At 41.7% G+C, this 16276-nt stretch overlaps 1 protein-coding gene across 1 annotated transcript; it reads right to left on the reverse strand.

The window, feature by feature from the left end:
- Window positions 1-949: 949 nt before the first annotated feature.
- Window positions 950-6264, reverse strand: tent5ba (terminal nucleotidyltransferase 5ba). The gene is made up of 2 exons (XM_038711803.1): window positions 5883-6264; window positions 950-2695 (listed from the first exon to the last, which is right to left on the reverse strand). Exons 1-2 carry the CDS (start codon window positions 6036-6038, stop codon window positions 1667-1669), a joined length of 1185 nt encoding a protein of 394 aa, XP_038567731.1. The 5' UTR covers window positions 6039-6264; the 3' UTR covers window positions 950-1666.
- Window positions 6265-16276: the final 10012 nt, after the last annotated feature.

Consider the following 16276-nt stretch of genomic DNA (forward strand, 5'->3'; position numbering starts at 1 on the left):
CATCCGAAAACACTAAATCCTACAATTCCCATAATGCGGATTGATATTACAATAATCAGACCCTCACTGCCTGGTAAATGCCTATGTTTTACAAACTCTGCTCACAGTTTGTGACACAAGCATTTTTGTTAAGAATTTTAATGAAAATAAATTATTCTCCTTTTTGCTGGGAATCCCCAAAGGACCCTTTGGGGTCCCCGAACCCCTTTTGAGAGCCACTGCTGTGAACTGGAACTGTGACCACCACCGGCATCCCTGTATTTAACAGATTTATATAAAAGTTAAAGTAGTTCAAATATAGTCTTCAATAATACCACATTTCTAATGCTGTCTTTCAACACCTGACTTAAAAATCTACTTAGGAGTTCAATGTGATGAAGGAATGAGTGAGCGTGACACACAAATGGCAAAACAAACTATTTTTTGTTCTGTTTGCACAGTGGATGTAAATATTGACCCAAATGTGACCAGCAAGGCTTGTAAAGATCCAAGGTCTGCTAATAATCTATATGAGCTGTGTTGTTTCCACCATGTGTGTCTTTTGGTAAAAAAATGTTACGATTCTAGCTATACCTGTAGAGATTTTTGATTCTGACTCAGGCAAAATGACATGGACATGGTATCAGTCAAGCAAACAGGGCTGGGTTTCCAGTGGTAACATGGGTGGGAGAACAGGCCAGTCTTTGTTAAAAAGATTTAGTATCACTGAGGAGAGAGAAGCCATTGTGCTTTAGAAAAGCCCTTATTATGGTTCATGTCCTTGGATTGTAATGGATCCTCAGGCCCAGTTTAACAAATGCAACTCACTCAGGGTGACAGTATATGCATTTCAATGGGTCTGGTTGCTGGAAATGAGCCCTCTTGTTATCATCAGCTTATCAAGTATAGGACAAACAACCTCCCATCCATCCCATGCATCCAGAGTAAGGACAAAGGTCTAAGTCAAAGCTTCTGAAATTCTGCTTTTTTATGATGGCCATTTGAAAATACACAACTCGACTGTGTGAATGGTGAAGCAGATCAGATAATGATCAGTTCAAACTCACTGCAGACCTTAGAACAGAAGATTAAAATGTCGACAATCATTTCAGGCCAAGGTTAAACTAAAATAACCATGATACAATAAAAAAATAAATAAAAAATAAAAACTTTGTTTTTCCTTTTTTTAATCTCACAAAAATGAATGCTTCTGTTCCTGAAAAGAGATGGAGTTATCTAGAAAACAGTAAATGCACAGTTCTCATTTTACAGATGTTTTTAGAACATTTCATGGTTCATTTTAGGCACTTGGAATCAAACAACATTCCCTTTCTGAACAACAAAAATATCTTTGGTCCGGTATGTAATTCAAAAAATTATGAAAATGAACACCAGCTTCAATGTTAGTCTCCTCAAAAAATGTATTTTTGACATGTATAAAGCTTCATAAAGATATTATCGCTACATCTCAGAAATGACCAGCAATCTTACAGATGTTTTGCAAGACAAAACAAGTAAGAAAAATCATTGTGTCGGCTCAATCAGATGTACAGCAGTACAGGATTGTTTAAGTCAAGTCATATTTGGCAAACATTAGTTTCTTTTTTTGTATTTTCAGTCTACTTCCTTTGAAAGATAAAGAGTGACGGAGACATGTCCAGGCAGGTCTGCCCTTCTCATAGCCAGTTCAGCTACAGGGCAGCCACGTTTGATATGAGTTACTGCAAGGCGAAACGTGCAGCGGCTGCACATGTGCAATATAGTAATTACTGAAGTTGATGTCCTGGACGTATGGAGCCGGCTGGTAGTAACATGTGACATTTGTTACAGTGGGGATGGCGTTCTGCTCAGCCAATACCCTCAGTGCCAGCATTGAGATGAGGCTGAGCGTCTGGCGCCGCTCGTGGCCCATCAGACACACAGTGCTCTCGTTAACTACTTCGTGCAGCGTCATCAGGCACTCGTACCGTTTGTGCTCCATCCCAGCAAAGTGGTTTTGCAGGTAGGCCTCCAGTTTCCTCTGCTGTTCACCTATGTCAGAGAAGTCAATGAAGAAGCGTGAGCACATGTAGCGCTGCATCTGCTTCATGTCCGCCTCTGAAGAGGGCCTGAACCCTCTCACCAGTAGGTGGCAGTACTTCAATAAGCCGCCCCCTCTGATTTCTTCCGGGTTGCGTGTAGCTATGGTCCTCTGGCACAGGTGGTCCATGGCCTCCTTGAAGTCCCCATACACACTCTCCCCGATCACAGTGGGGTGAAAACTCTCAGACATGGGCGTCTCGGAGCAGCGGTCAAACAAGAGCAGAGAATCAAGGCAAATCTGGAAGGAGTCCACGCTGAATTCAAACTGCCGCCGTAAAGAGTCCACAAATTTTAGCTCCACATTCTTGCCTGTGTTGTTAGACAGCGAGATGAGGCTCCAGCGGTCCGTGTCATTACAGACTTTCACCAGTTTCTGTACATAGGCTTCTTTGAGGGTCAGTGCTGTGATGCGTTCCTTAGAGACCCCGGCTGGCAAGAAGTCAAACAGGCAGTCCAGCACGACGTCCTTCACCAGACGGAAGGCCTGGTCGTCTTTCAAAGACACGCCAAAGATCAGGTCCAGATCCTTATAGCCCAGTCCGGTGTCCTGATGGAGCACGTGGCTGGCAGCTGAGCCGTTCAGCCTCACGTCCTTAACACACACACCCCTCTCCTCCAACCTCGCCCGCACCACCTGCACAGGGACGAGACAGAGACACAGCATGTTACTAATGACAGGTTCTCTTTTAAGATAAGAGTAAAAAAAATGGGGGGTCAGAGGGAGCTCTGTAGTTGCAGAAATGATGAAAGAAACACACATCTAAAAAGACTCGAGTTAAACTAAATATGTCGAAATAAGCTCCACATGAGCCCAGTGGAAATCAATTGTTTGTGAAGGCAAGATCAATACCACTGCTCACAAAAGTCCATGAATGAAACCTAAAGAGCCCAAACAAAGAGCAGCAGAGCTGGTGAGTCTGTGCTCCACGGCCATCACCCTTTGGGTCAGATTGTCTTATCTTATCACAGAGATATGATTTATAATCCTGAATTTCATTCAAGAGAGAGTGAACACCAGTGTGCAGGTGAAGTGTAGTTGATCAAAATTTTTGCTTTAGGCTATACATCACAACCTCAGTTCATTAAGGTTCAGCAGCATTTCCCTTCCTCTGTCCCAGTGACCCGTAAGATGTTTAAACGACCTGGTCCCACCTCAGTGCGGTCACACTGGAAGAGGATGAGCAACAGCTGGACAGGGTATACCAACATCCCTGCTCGCAAGCACAAAGGGGAAACATGTCTGGGCTCTGAAATAAGACATCAAACATAGTTTCAGCGGAGTTGCCTGAAGGGAAATGATAATCCACCCTAAAAAACGTCCCGTTCTCAAAACATTTGGAAGAGATCAAAGTGTTCACCGGAAAGATCTGAATGATATGACACATCAACAACTAGCTGCAGCGCCCTTGTTTTATCTGGCAAGCTATTTGAGAGGTTTCTCATATTTATTCAGTGTATCCCTAGCAAGCAGGCACTTGTTGCTAAAAGATGGGATACATGTAGCTGACTGTGGCAACAAATGCATGCCCGACAGACTGTTCATGTAAGAAACACCTGCTCTACAAGCATTTCCACTGAGCAAACAACAATTGCACACAGTAAATGGCAAAATCTGCAGCACAAATGAGTTGTACACACTCACACACAATCCTAAATCTCCCTACTGGCACTGATCTGTCAGATTAGTGTCTGTCAACTCTCTCTCCCATGGTGATCAGATAACAAGCTGGCTCTATATATACACACATACTGGGTCAGGCTACAGACAAACAAACATTTGAAGGCAAATCAACCCCTCTAACAGGAGTGCTGAATGATTAATCGAAATATTATCAAAATAGCAATATTGCCCAGTGCAATCTACAAATTGCAGAAGCTGCACTGATTTGAGGAGGGTAAAATGTGTGACCAAACCGCATCTTAATGAAGTAGTGCAGTTTGTTTAGTACAGACCCCACCAAATGTCACACCATCATGATTTTAATATTTTTTTTAGTGCCACAAAAATGATCATTCCCACTGAAAAATGATGCAAATCATTATTTCTGTCAAAATAATTGCAATGGGATTTTTTTTTTTACAATGTCGTGCCACCCTACTTGGCGGCAATAGCACTGTAATCATTCTGCCATAAAGCCGTGCAGAATGGGTTCAAACTCCAATCAGAAGTGATAATATTTCTGTTTGTGTGCTTCTGTGGTCGTCTCCATATGTCAGCGCAGTCAGAGCCAAATTCAGGGTCAGGCGTACACTTAACACCTCTCCACCCTCTGACAACAGGTAGTCAGCCATACATACTTGAATACAGGTGAGTGGATAAGCCCCTGGCAGCACAGGTATGTCTCTGCTGGCTTTGCAAATCCTGCCAGAAACACAACTCCCGTCTAATCAAGTCGGTCTCATTTCTTGAGATAAAAAAGGAGCTTAATAAAAGTTAAGTGGAGTAAAAGTGAAAAGGGTTGTGTAATATGGAGTGGCTCTCTCATAGGCTCTGAGCCACAGGTTTGAGTTGTCAAGCAGAACTTGTGTTGTAATCATAGGTCTACAGTTACAGCTCTCACTCCTTCGTCTCCTGAGCTTCCTGATGCTGCGGGACAAAAGGTCCACACTCTCTTTCATGCCCTCTGTTATGCACCAAAACTGATTAAATATTTAGGCTTGACAGAATATTTTTAGGTTGCCATGACAGGAGACTTAATGTTGATCAATGTTCAGCCAACCACTGTCTGAATCTATGTGGCAGATGGCTGATTTTAGCTAAATAAAATTATGTGATTTCCACAAATCCCGGGGAAACGAGAGTCCCAAAATTTGGGGCTCAAACCTGCATTTAAGCCTCCTGCATACTCAATGGAGCATTCATGTTTCCACAACCACAAGCATGAAGTTCTGGGCTTCACAGGCTCGTTGAGCTCATCTTGAATATGTCAATGTGGAAATGAACTGGACAATTATACAACAGATTACCTGACTTGACTTCGGCGGTAGGAATCGGCTGTATGTTAATTTTGAAATTCTATGATGGCATTAATCTTGCACTTTCACACATGCCCAACAATGTAGAAACACCACAGGAGAAGTGAAATGTGATCCAGCCACAATGCAGTAACAGACTGGAAATGTGGAGGGACTTTGGTATGTGTGTGTTTCATTTATTTTAAGTCAAACCAGGGGAGTATATAACTCAATATGTTCCCCTCAGTCTGCTGTTTGAATGTGACAATGATGGACACGCAGACCAATCAGAATGAAGAAGACCTTTTCATATTTCATTTTAAATGGTCTGCTGGCTGTGCAATAAAATTAATATATATTTTAATTTAGTGTCACCAAGAGGCAAGATATACAAGCAATACATAGCAGTCAAAATTTCAAGCTCGCCCTCAAAACAGGAAACAGATCAAACCAAATTATGACATAATGTGTCACAGAAATACAATTAAGGAAGGAAGGATCCACAAGATCCTACACAGCCTATATCCTGGGTAGGTCAGTGGATCTCACATTGGAAGTTGGAGACCACCAGGGGTCCTAGAGAGGTTTCCAAGAGTGTGCAAGATTAGTGTTCACAGTGACTGACTATTTGATTCACATGTTTCACTGTATTCACTACTTACCCACCAACAGTGTGGTCACCTTTAATAATCAATGTAATATATAGTTACATAATATATGAATAATTTAATTCTAGCTAACTCTAAAAAGAAGGGATGCCCAAACTTAGATCTGCAGCAAACAATTAAAACGTGTTGTGGAATTAGTTATACGTGAAAACGTATGTGTGGGTTAGTACCATACACTGTATTTAAAAAGGTTAGTACCTGGACAATCTCGCGGGGTTGCACGGACAGAGTGGGGAAGTTTCCTCGACCGTGGATGGGGACAGCCTCCCCCAGGATCGAGTCCAAGCGTTGCACCTGATCCCAAGACAACACGCAGAACCGCCGACTCTGATCAGACGCATCACCGCAAGACATCGCGATGTTAACTCTCGGGTCCCCCCAACAACAAATTAAAAAGAAAGACAGAAAACAGCAGAATATGATGAGCTCTGTGTCTTCTCTCTTCAGTAAAACATTCCTATGGATGTCTGCAGTGTGCCGGTCCGGTTATCTATCTTTAAGTGCTGAAAAGTTAGTTGAGGCGGAGGTGAGAGTGGGTCAGCCGTTTCTCCCGGTGCGTGCCGCTTTAATCCGGTCAGTCTGCAAAGCACCGATTCATCTGAGGGTTTAAAGCCTCTTCATTAGCATCAGCCCTGTGATTGGCTCCTTTGTTTGGTCATTGATTATGGACGCCCTGTCTACAGGGAACACCCTTCAAATGACGCATTTGACAGCCTCCTCCCCTCTGCTCCACTCACTGTGCATCCTACATGCTGACAGGGTTTCCCCTTAAGGATCTACTGATAGTCTAATCTACATCGCCTCAACTGCACCTCTGAGAAATGAGCATGTGTTAATATATGGCCGTTTGTGTCAGATTGAAACAGATAAGTGAAACGGATTGATGGTTACATAGATCATTGTACAGCTGTGCAAACACAACATCTCCTTTTGCTCCTGTGTATTTGTTTTATTTGACCAGGGAGCATGCAGGATGTTTTCTCAGCAACGCCCTGCTTCCAGATCATACATTTGTAAAAACATAATTTTATGTGTTTTGTAGGCTTATTATTAATCACTGGCACATATAAAAAAAGACATTTTTATATTGAACAACCGGTCACAGGGAAATGCAGCATCAGGCCACTAGCAAAATGTGTTCTACTTTCCTCTTCAGCTTTCTTGTCCATTTGATCTAACTACTTGAGTACTACTACTACTAGATTTATATTTAATCAAATACATTTAAAAATGTGAGGCTGCAGAAACAGCAGTAGTCCCCTAAGCTAGGGTTTGCTTTTAACGGGACTAGTTCATCTGGTGTTACTTTGTTCTCCTTTATGATTAGATATAGCCTACTAACTTTTTTATGTGGTATAAAACACTCAGTTATTAAGATGTTGGAGCACCAAAATAGATGTTTCTGTCACAGGAAAACTTGGGTGAATTATCTTTAGCTAAGGCTATCTCACCATCTACCACAATCAGCCAGAGTGCACTGCAGGTTGGTTTTTACCCATTTTTTTTTTGTCAAAACTTACACCTATCTATGGCAACCCGGAACCACACCTATCTATGGCATAGTCTTTTTACATCAAAAAGTCTTTCTTTGTATTACCTCAATTTCTGACAAAATATAAAGGTAATACTACTACTGCATTTTGGCATTGTAGGACAGTAGCATATAGTCCTCCTCACTCACTGCCTCTAAAACATCCACACCAACATCAAAGATTCTGAAAAACTCCTATACTCCTCTGTAATAGGCACACTATTAAAAAAAACACATGATGCACATGGTTTTTTATCTTCATTGTTTTGTTAATAATTTAAAATAACTCATGTGCAGCCTCTTGCACCAGAGTCTGGAAATCCATGATCTATTTTGTTGAAATCCAGAAGTTCCTTGTCAGCCGCTGAGCACTTAATCTATGATAGCAGGCTTTTAAACATTTAAATAAAATGTTGCTTGCTAATCACACATTTTTATAGGTCCTTATCATTTTTGGTCTGGCCTTGTTTGAAGTGGAGGGCCTTACCTTTATATTGTTTGTTTATCCAGCTAATGGAAAATTAAAGGCTACAACCACACGAGCAATCATTCATTCAATTTGCTCACGATTGTGCAGTGGCTTATGAAAAGGCTCTGATAACCTGCCATGCCCTTTAAGCTTTCCATTTACGTTTTCAGATACCTCACTGCCACTTCTTTCCACTCTGTGGTGCAGATTGTTTTTATTTTATTCGTTTGGTGCAGACACAGAGACATTTCCTGTGGTCTGAACCGAACGCTTGTCAGCTTTTTATGATTATAATGTTCAACTGAGGCATACAAAATCATTACAGTGAGAGGTTATTAGATTGCTTTATTTAGCTGTTGTCAGATGCAGTCAGTGTCTTCCAGTTTATTTGACCCATCTGAATTTCCCAAATCTGTCAGTCTCCTCTGCATCAGTTTGTGCAGGAGTGGATTGTGGTCACATCGTCACGGTCTTTGTATCTCATCCTGTCCTGCAAGCAACTATGTTTAAATCCACTAAATATGCCCTAATGAAGGACCTCACACAATGGCAGACGTTACTCTTTCAGTGGTGAGAAGGACTTAAGATTCTGCCAGCATGTAATTGCCAATGTAATGAACAATACAGGTGAAAATGTCTGTAATTTCCTCTTTTAAAATGACCCACATACGTCATCATTTTTAAAATCCCTAACCGCTCATGCCTGTCCATAAAGTAGGTAAAAACCTGTTAAATGTTTACAAGAGAGTGAAGTTCACTTCATGATTGATCGTGTGGCTTTTTAGTGATGCAGCAATAAAACACAGACAGACGGAAACACACACTCCCCAAACATATGTGTGTGTGTGTGTGTGTGTGTGTGTGTGTGTGCATGTGCGTGTGTGGGTGGGTGTTCATTCACACACTTCTCCACTGTTCTCCACTGTCCACAACACACAGCTGGAGGCTGACAGTGTCTCACGGGCCTCAGAGAGGCCAGGTTGTGGGCGTACCACAGATTTCTGGTCTCCACCGAAGATCACTCCAAATCCTGTGATGTCAACATAATCCTGTCTCCCTGGAAACAGCATCCGTGGTTGTCGGGCAGCTGGGGCAGAGGCGTCTCCTGCTGAGGGTCCTGCCAGGTGCCGATGTGAGACATCTGCGTCATCCGACTATAAATAACCCACCATGTGGCAGCTGCGCATCCTGGTAGAAGAGCCAGCCTTTACCTGAATATGAAACACTTGGGGAAAGAGAGAGAACAATGACGGTAGATAAATGTCAGGCCACTTTACATTCTCAGGTTCCCTCACAATCTCGTGGCAGAGGGCGCCAGTCGGATGCGAAGTTAAGATGTTCGTGCAGTGGAAGACAAACAACACAATTTAGAGAAAAAGCCTCCTGAGATGTGTTTACCTCTTTGTGCATAATTCCTGATCTCGCATTTTTTTCATTTATGTCCCTGTCACTGGATCCTCTGTTTGTCCCTGAGTTGACATCCTGGTGCCATGGTGACTGAGACTGTGAGTCTAGTAGGCGTGGTGAGATAACCAGTATTTAACCACACCTTAAACAAATGATGCGTTAGACAGGCGTATGTTCCAGACCTAGCCATGATCAAACATTATGAAGAACTCTTGGTAGTCTTGAGTACGTAATATTAAAGAGCCAGAATGAAAGCCTGTTGAAGACACGCGTTTGTGCTCAAAGACAGATAAAAGACATCACAGAGTTTTGTTGTCAAATATCTCTATCTGCAGTTGCAACATGGGCAGCAAGAGGAAGAGGAACAATGCTGGGCTTCTCTCAAGTGCAGGGACAAAATTGAACGTCACAGTGTGTCATAAAAGCGTGGCTGAAAATTGATGTCCCCAACAGTGAAGTGTCACAATGATCAATTGTGCGAAGACAGATAACACTCTGTCTGTTGCACAGGATGAGACGTGACGCTCTTTTCACACTAGTCTGTCAGAGGCCCCTACAATCTAAGTGAATTATTTCCCCGAAAAGACTTTCCTCACCTGTCACTGAGCACATTCAGACAGGTCATACTAGAAGACCAAGTGTTTTCTATTATTAGAGTGTGTCTCACGTGTAACTTTGGACAGAACTGCCACAGCTAAAACAGTGATGCAGCTGCTTCTATTACATTGCATGTCTGATAATGCACTGCGTGTTTAGTCTTGTTTGATTTTGAAAAAAGTTGGATTGTATCAGAGTTGCTTTTCAGGCTCAGTGTGCCCTGGCAGCAGATAACTGGTCTATACAGCAAGGTTGAGTTGACCCTTCAGGCTGGACACAGGTGGGGGGCTACTTTGGATAGAGAGAGTGTATGATAAGAGAGGTAAATTTACTTTTCGGATTGCTCCAGATGACAAATCTATGGGACAGTGGAACAAGGTTATGTAAGCAGCCGTGCTGCTGACGTCAGGCTCCCTCCGCTGCCTGCTTGATTGATTATAGTAGTGCTTGGCAGAGTCAACCAGTGTGATGCTGGAAAAAATAAACACACTATAGATTCAAGTGACCTTATACATGAGCTCTCCATCTGTCCACACCTGGATGGTGAAACGGAAAAATACTAAATTGTGAAAAAGGAAACGAACACTATTTGGTTTTCTTTTATAAGCTTTGTTACAACTATTAAATCAACTTAAATCAAATCCTGACTAGTGTGTCCTGTTGCCCATACCTGATCATTACTAATAACAAACCTGTGATTAGTGATTATTATATAGTGTTTTATGTTATACAGTGATAATGAGTATGTTAACACTGGTTTAAGTAATAAAACTGATGACTTTATGTCCTAAGATAATTTCTGTTCATTTCATTGATTCTACGATAATTATTAAAAGAGTTTAAAAAATTTAACTGAGAGCTGTGGCATTATTTTCTGCAGATCCATAGTTATGCAGCAGTACCTTTGGCTAAGAGAGTTATTGCATAGTTGAAGCGCTCTGAAGTTCAATGGTCAAATATACTGTTAGGCTATTATGTAAGGCTCGGCTCACTTTACTCTCTCAACGGGTGAAAAGGGGGATAAAGCTGACTCACACTGAGGTTATGTATAACGTCAAAAACACTATAGAAAGAGAACGTAAGTCAAATAGTGGAGTGTTTAGAAACACCTGTACAACAAGGAAAGACAAGAAATTCATTTAGATGGGGTGATTAAATCTCTATACCACCAATAAATGCCCAGTTTATGTGACATAGAACTGAGAACTGGGAGTCATGCACCCATATTTTCCTGTATCTATGATGAATATGTTTTCTCCTTCTTTTCCTCAGACTCTCAGCCAGGTTGTGGATATTGCACATGTGAGCAATTCTGGCGTGTAGAGGAGCACATGTAGAAAAGAGGAATGTATGGCCCCGGTAATAAAACACCCTCGCCTCCTTCTGTCTGTCTGGGACATCCTAACTTGGATAGCTCCTTTCACTGGAGCTTAAATCATGTTATGCAATGTCCCAACACCCACCCCAATAGGACAATTAGGGTCCCTGTTGCAAAGTTACCTTGTCATATGCTACACAAAAAGAAAAAAAACCTAGCTTCACTTCCCAACTTAAGTGTTGGTAGATTCGCTGTGAGGTTCTCACTCGGGTATTATTCTCAATCGCTCAAATACACCCAACTACACTACAGAGACGCAGAAACAAGTTGACAGCTGCCTGCAATGTGCAGATAACCGCTGAGTCAACAAATGCAACCATAAAACCTTATAAAATAAACATGTTCTGTAATTTTCTCAACACATGTGCCTGGTGTAGACATTGCATATTAAAAGCTACCAGAGAAGAGAACTGGAGCATTTTCCAGAAGTGAGAGGGAACCCCTATTTAGCAGCGAGCTCTGATTTCATTCCCAGAAAGCCTGCTCCTCACCCCCGGCCAGTAGCAGAGAGAAAAATTCAGCCCGAGCGGCGATAAAGAGTGGAACACGTCGGAGAGCTATTGTGTCAACTTTGGGGTTAAGTACAGCAGCGATACGGAGCAGGTCCCTCAGGGACGTGGCCTGTGAAGGTCATGATCGTACCAGCACAGTTTGACTCATGTAACTGATACTGCTCAATGTCTGAAGACAGCAGAGCCAGTTTTATCCAACCTTTCAGTCAGGTTAAAACCTCCGCCCAAGTGAGCAACTAATAAAAATGTCTATGCCGCACATTTCTCAGATCTTCATCCAGATTTCTTAAATCCTCCCCCTGGAAGGATTAAGGGATCGGTAAGAAAGTGTACACCCCATCATGCCTCGGGTCAGAGAGAGCCAGATGGCTGCTCCAAGAGCTGCAAAAAACTTTTATGATGCCTAAAGAACAAAGTACACTTAATAGATTCATATATTTACGATCATCAAGTTGCAGGGATTTCCAAATTTGTGACAGGTGTTTGTGTGTAGTAACAACAACACAAGCTTTTGAACAAAAACAAACCTGGCTTGTTTTCCATAGTTTGAAAGATCCTTGTGAGGTTTTCTGGTGAAGGGTTGAGATTTATGTAGTGCTGTAACTGAAAGCAGGCAGGAGGCAGGCAGCATGTTGCACACATGGCCAAAAGCTGAGTTACAAACTGTACCCAGCAACTGGGGCTCAACAAACCACTCGAAAGTCACCCCACAGTCTCGAGCATTTTACTGTCTTTGCTACCTTTCTCCCCTTTACATAAGTTCCTTTTAAGTAACATATAGGTAAACTTTATATACGACAGGGAGCATTTAACCTGCTGTTTCCTCGTAAGGCTGTACTGTGGCTTTTGCTAAGACAGACATGCTGGGAATATGTCTGGTCATGCACTTCTAGTTACTCAGCATCTACTATCTATCTGTCTGTCTCCTTTTCCCTCTCACTTTTTTGTCGTTGCTACATAAACCTGGCCATGACCAAGTGCATGAAATTCAGTGGCCTTTAAAGTTATTGCACAACCATCACCTGTACATAATCACATTCTTACAATGTATGGCTGCCTAAAGATCCATCCACACACTAATATAATAGATTATACTGTTAAAGCCAGTGGTGACATGTCCTTATACCTAAATAACAAAATAGGTTGTTTGTCAATGCTCCCCAAAAGGACACATCTGAGTGTTTCCCGCACCACTCTGACGACAGGCGTACCAGACGGTAACTGCGTTACGTAAAACACATGATGTTAAACTCGTGGTTAATGTTGTGATACAGTCGCAGTTTGGTTAGGTGTAGGCTACAAAACTACTTGGTTAGGTTTAGGAAAACACCATGGTTTGGGTTAAAGTAAGTATGTTACGTAAGTCACGTAAATCATCGGTAATGCTATTTAACATAAAACTCTTTACTTTTCACATGGGACTTGAAAGCCAGTCTCCTGTGTGAAAGTACTGGTATTTGACCCATCCATCCACACCTTTTTTTATACAGTCTATGATCCACACCCGTGTGTGGACTTTCTCACTCTTTATAATACGTCACCTGACTTCCTCATTTACTACTGTCATACTGCCATTAGAGGTCACATCCACAAAAAAAGTAAATATGGGTCATAATAAGCTGCTTGGACTGGTGAGGACAGGCTGGAAGTACAAATATTTCATGATTACTTATGTAAATGTATTAAGTTAGGTTCCATTACTGATTAAATCAAAAACAAACATTGTAATCATCTGCTATCGAAGCAGCTGAATTGGTTTAGCCAGTAAAGATGCACAATGTCAAACTGCAGTATAAACCTGAAATATTTTAACTCAAATATATCAATATAAATACATCATTTACAGATTTTTTTTTCAGATTAATCATACAGTCCACTCAGATAATACCTTTTAAATGAAACAAAACAATACACAGTTTTTTAGGAATGAGACCAACAAAAAGCAGGAGGCTTCACCTGTCATTATACATTACACATTACACTATAACAGTAAATAAAGGTATTTAATTTTATTAAAACCATTTTTACAATTATATATAGAGCAAGCATTTTAGCAGTACAAAATAAATGATACAATTGGGCTTAACATGATTCCTATGCTATCAGAAACTGCCATGGTGTGAGTGATAGATGCACAGTGTTTAATGTTAACATGATGGTTTATGTTACAGAGAAATGTGCACATTGATGCATTTCTGTCCGGTGCAGAGGTCAGGTTGCAGGTTTTCTTTCGTGTTTTATAGTGGAAGTACTATGTACACATGAAAGCTGATCAGCATATCCCTTTTCAAAATCGTCCTGGCCAAGAAAGAACAAACAGTGATGAGTTATCAGACGGCATTTGAGCCTTAATATTTTTATTATTTTTAAATGACCTATCAGCAACCAAAGCATTTTTTTAGAAGATTGATCGAGGCCATATCAAAAAGTCTGCATAATAATGGCTGCTGTGATAAGGTCTGACCCTATGGTACCCTGGTACACTAATCCAGCTCCATGGCACATATTCAGGTTTCCATGGGGAGCTCTTTCCACTTCATCACGCACAGCTGAAGTTTTTCCACTGCAAGAACCGAGGATATCTTAAGTCTTTTTTACTTATTCACTTATCTAATCTGTGCACTGACAAAAAAACAGTCAAATACCAAATGTTTCAGTTTTACAGATACGGTATCTTGGGAAAGTGGAAATAGTTTTCTATGATTATTTAGGAGATATGACAACAGGGGGTGATTATTAGAGCTATATATCAAGACAAAGACTTTTATGTAGAACAGTAAGAGTTGCAGCTGCATGTCTGGGATGCAGTGGCAGCCCAAAGCAAAATGCAATAATTAAATAACAATGTAGAGTACGCATAAAAAGATCTCACTAACTAACCTGTGCAAAGGACGCTGGGCAGTGAGATCTGTAACCCTGCACTCCTCTCTAATCTTTCAACAAATTGGATTGGTCAGTACGCCTAATTCACAGCCAACCAATAACCAACACTAAACTCATCTATCATAGGCTTTATGTACTAAATGGCTTTCAGGGCTTATTAGGTGTTTACACATATAAGCTGACATAAGACACCATGCCCAAACACACAGATAATCAAACGTTACACCCAGACACATTCCAGGAATAGCAGTGCACAAACACATGGTTAAGTACTGACCAAACTCCATGCATGATATACTAGGAAGAAATCTTTACTTCATTTGGTGTCTGCTAGGATGCATGAGTGAGTTTCACATTGTGTATCTGTTTTGACCCTTGTCAGGAGATTAAACACTTTGCAGTTTTGTTATGGAAATTTTGCAGCATGCATCCCCTTGTAGAAAACACAAGTGTGCAAGAACCACAGGCTATTTGGTTGCATTTCAAATTGAACATCCAGGATGGAGACGTTTTAACCACCATGTGCAAGTTACCCAGAGGATTCAGTCGTTTAATGTTCCACCGGCAGTGGCAACAAACTATGTCTGCTGGCAGCTGCAGCCTCCTGGGAGCTGATTCAAGGTCGAGCTTCACCACCCAGCACGGAGGCACACTTTAAGCTCTCGAAATCACATTGACTGTGATGTTGACGGCAGCCCTGACTGTGAGTCATCTTTTTTATTTTCGCAGGGGTACTTCACTTCTGCTCTGGTCAGGCCAGCGAGCGATAAGGAGAAGACTTGTGTGAGTGTGGCACACGGCTGCACACATGACAGCACCAAATGTGGCTCGCTGAAGAGGAACGAGCAGGATGAATCACAGTGTGGGCAGCCGGAGGTAAATTGGTAGTGGGTTATTTAGTTTATTCGTTGTAAGTGAAATGGGTGGCTTTCCCGGCTGATCCATTACTGTCCGTTGCTCATGCGTTTCAAGAAAAGAGAAGTCAAGTAAAAGGGTCACATTAGACAATGAAGTTTGGTCAAGGCTGAGTCTATGACAATATTTAAAAGGCCTGTCTGATCGAACCCCTTCTACGCAGTCACCTTTTTTGATTAGAGTACATCCTCCAGCAGCAAAGCAGGCCACTCTCCCCCGCTGACTGGGTGGCCGTCTCTGTCTCTATGACACAGCAGTTGGGGTTAAAGAGCATGGCACACTCCAGCAAGCGAATAATCACCTGCAGCCAGCGAGGACTCAAATAATCCACATGTCAACACTGCTGACAAATAAACCCACTGCATGCTGATGGCCTGGTGCATTTACAGCTGTTGTTAAATTGAACTCATCTTCGCATATGTCTTCCTCTGCAAACAATGTTTTTTCTTCTAGGCGATGGAGGGCTGTGGTCAAAATGCAACACAGCTGCTGAGGCAGTGATGCTTTGGCTTTTTTCTTCTGCCAGATACTGGGCCAAAAGTCTGAACATCTGTTGTATGTTAGCTTAATATACACAGGTTGCTATACTGACATGCATCAGCAAGGAGTCTTTGGAAGTCAGATTAGGTAATAGATGCATAAATCCATTACGCTTATCATATTTCACAACAAAATATGTTGTTCTGTTGTGCAAGGTCCGTGCCTTGCCAACATGACATCCTCTGTCTGAATCCAGCCAGAGTTTTAGTTTGTCTTCAGCCAACTTTTTCTTCCTCCGTCACCCCTTCTAGATAGGGTAGACTGAGTATGGTTGTAACACTTTTTGCTTCAGCAACTATAACTCGAAGAATTTTTTAGCTAGAGTTCTCAAACTTTCATACAAAGTACACACATTTGTTC

Source organism: Micropterus salmoides, unplaced genomic scaffold, assembly GCF_014851395.1.
Source record: "Micropterus salmoides isolate LMB-PRFRI ecotype aquatic unplaced genomic scaffold, ASM1485139v1 Ms_hic_scaffold_11, whole genome shotgun sequence".
Taxonomy (NCBI): Eukaryota; Metazoa; Chordata; class Actinopteri; order Centrarchiformes; family Centrarchidae; genus Micropterus; species Micropterus salmoides.

What these genes read in the sequence shown, in the direction of transcription:
- tent5ba (XM_038711803.1), bottom strand. Translation starts at nt 6,038, where the DNA reads ATGTCTTGCGGTGATGCGTCTGATCAGAGTCGGCGGTTCTGCGTGTTG. An exon ending in AACCCCGCGAGATTGTCCAG is followed by an intron (nt 2,696 to 5,882) that starts GTACTAACCTTT and finishes GTCCCTGTGCAG; the next exon opens with GTGGTGCGGGCGAGGTTGGA.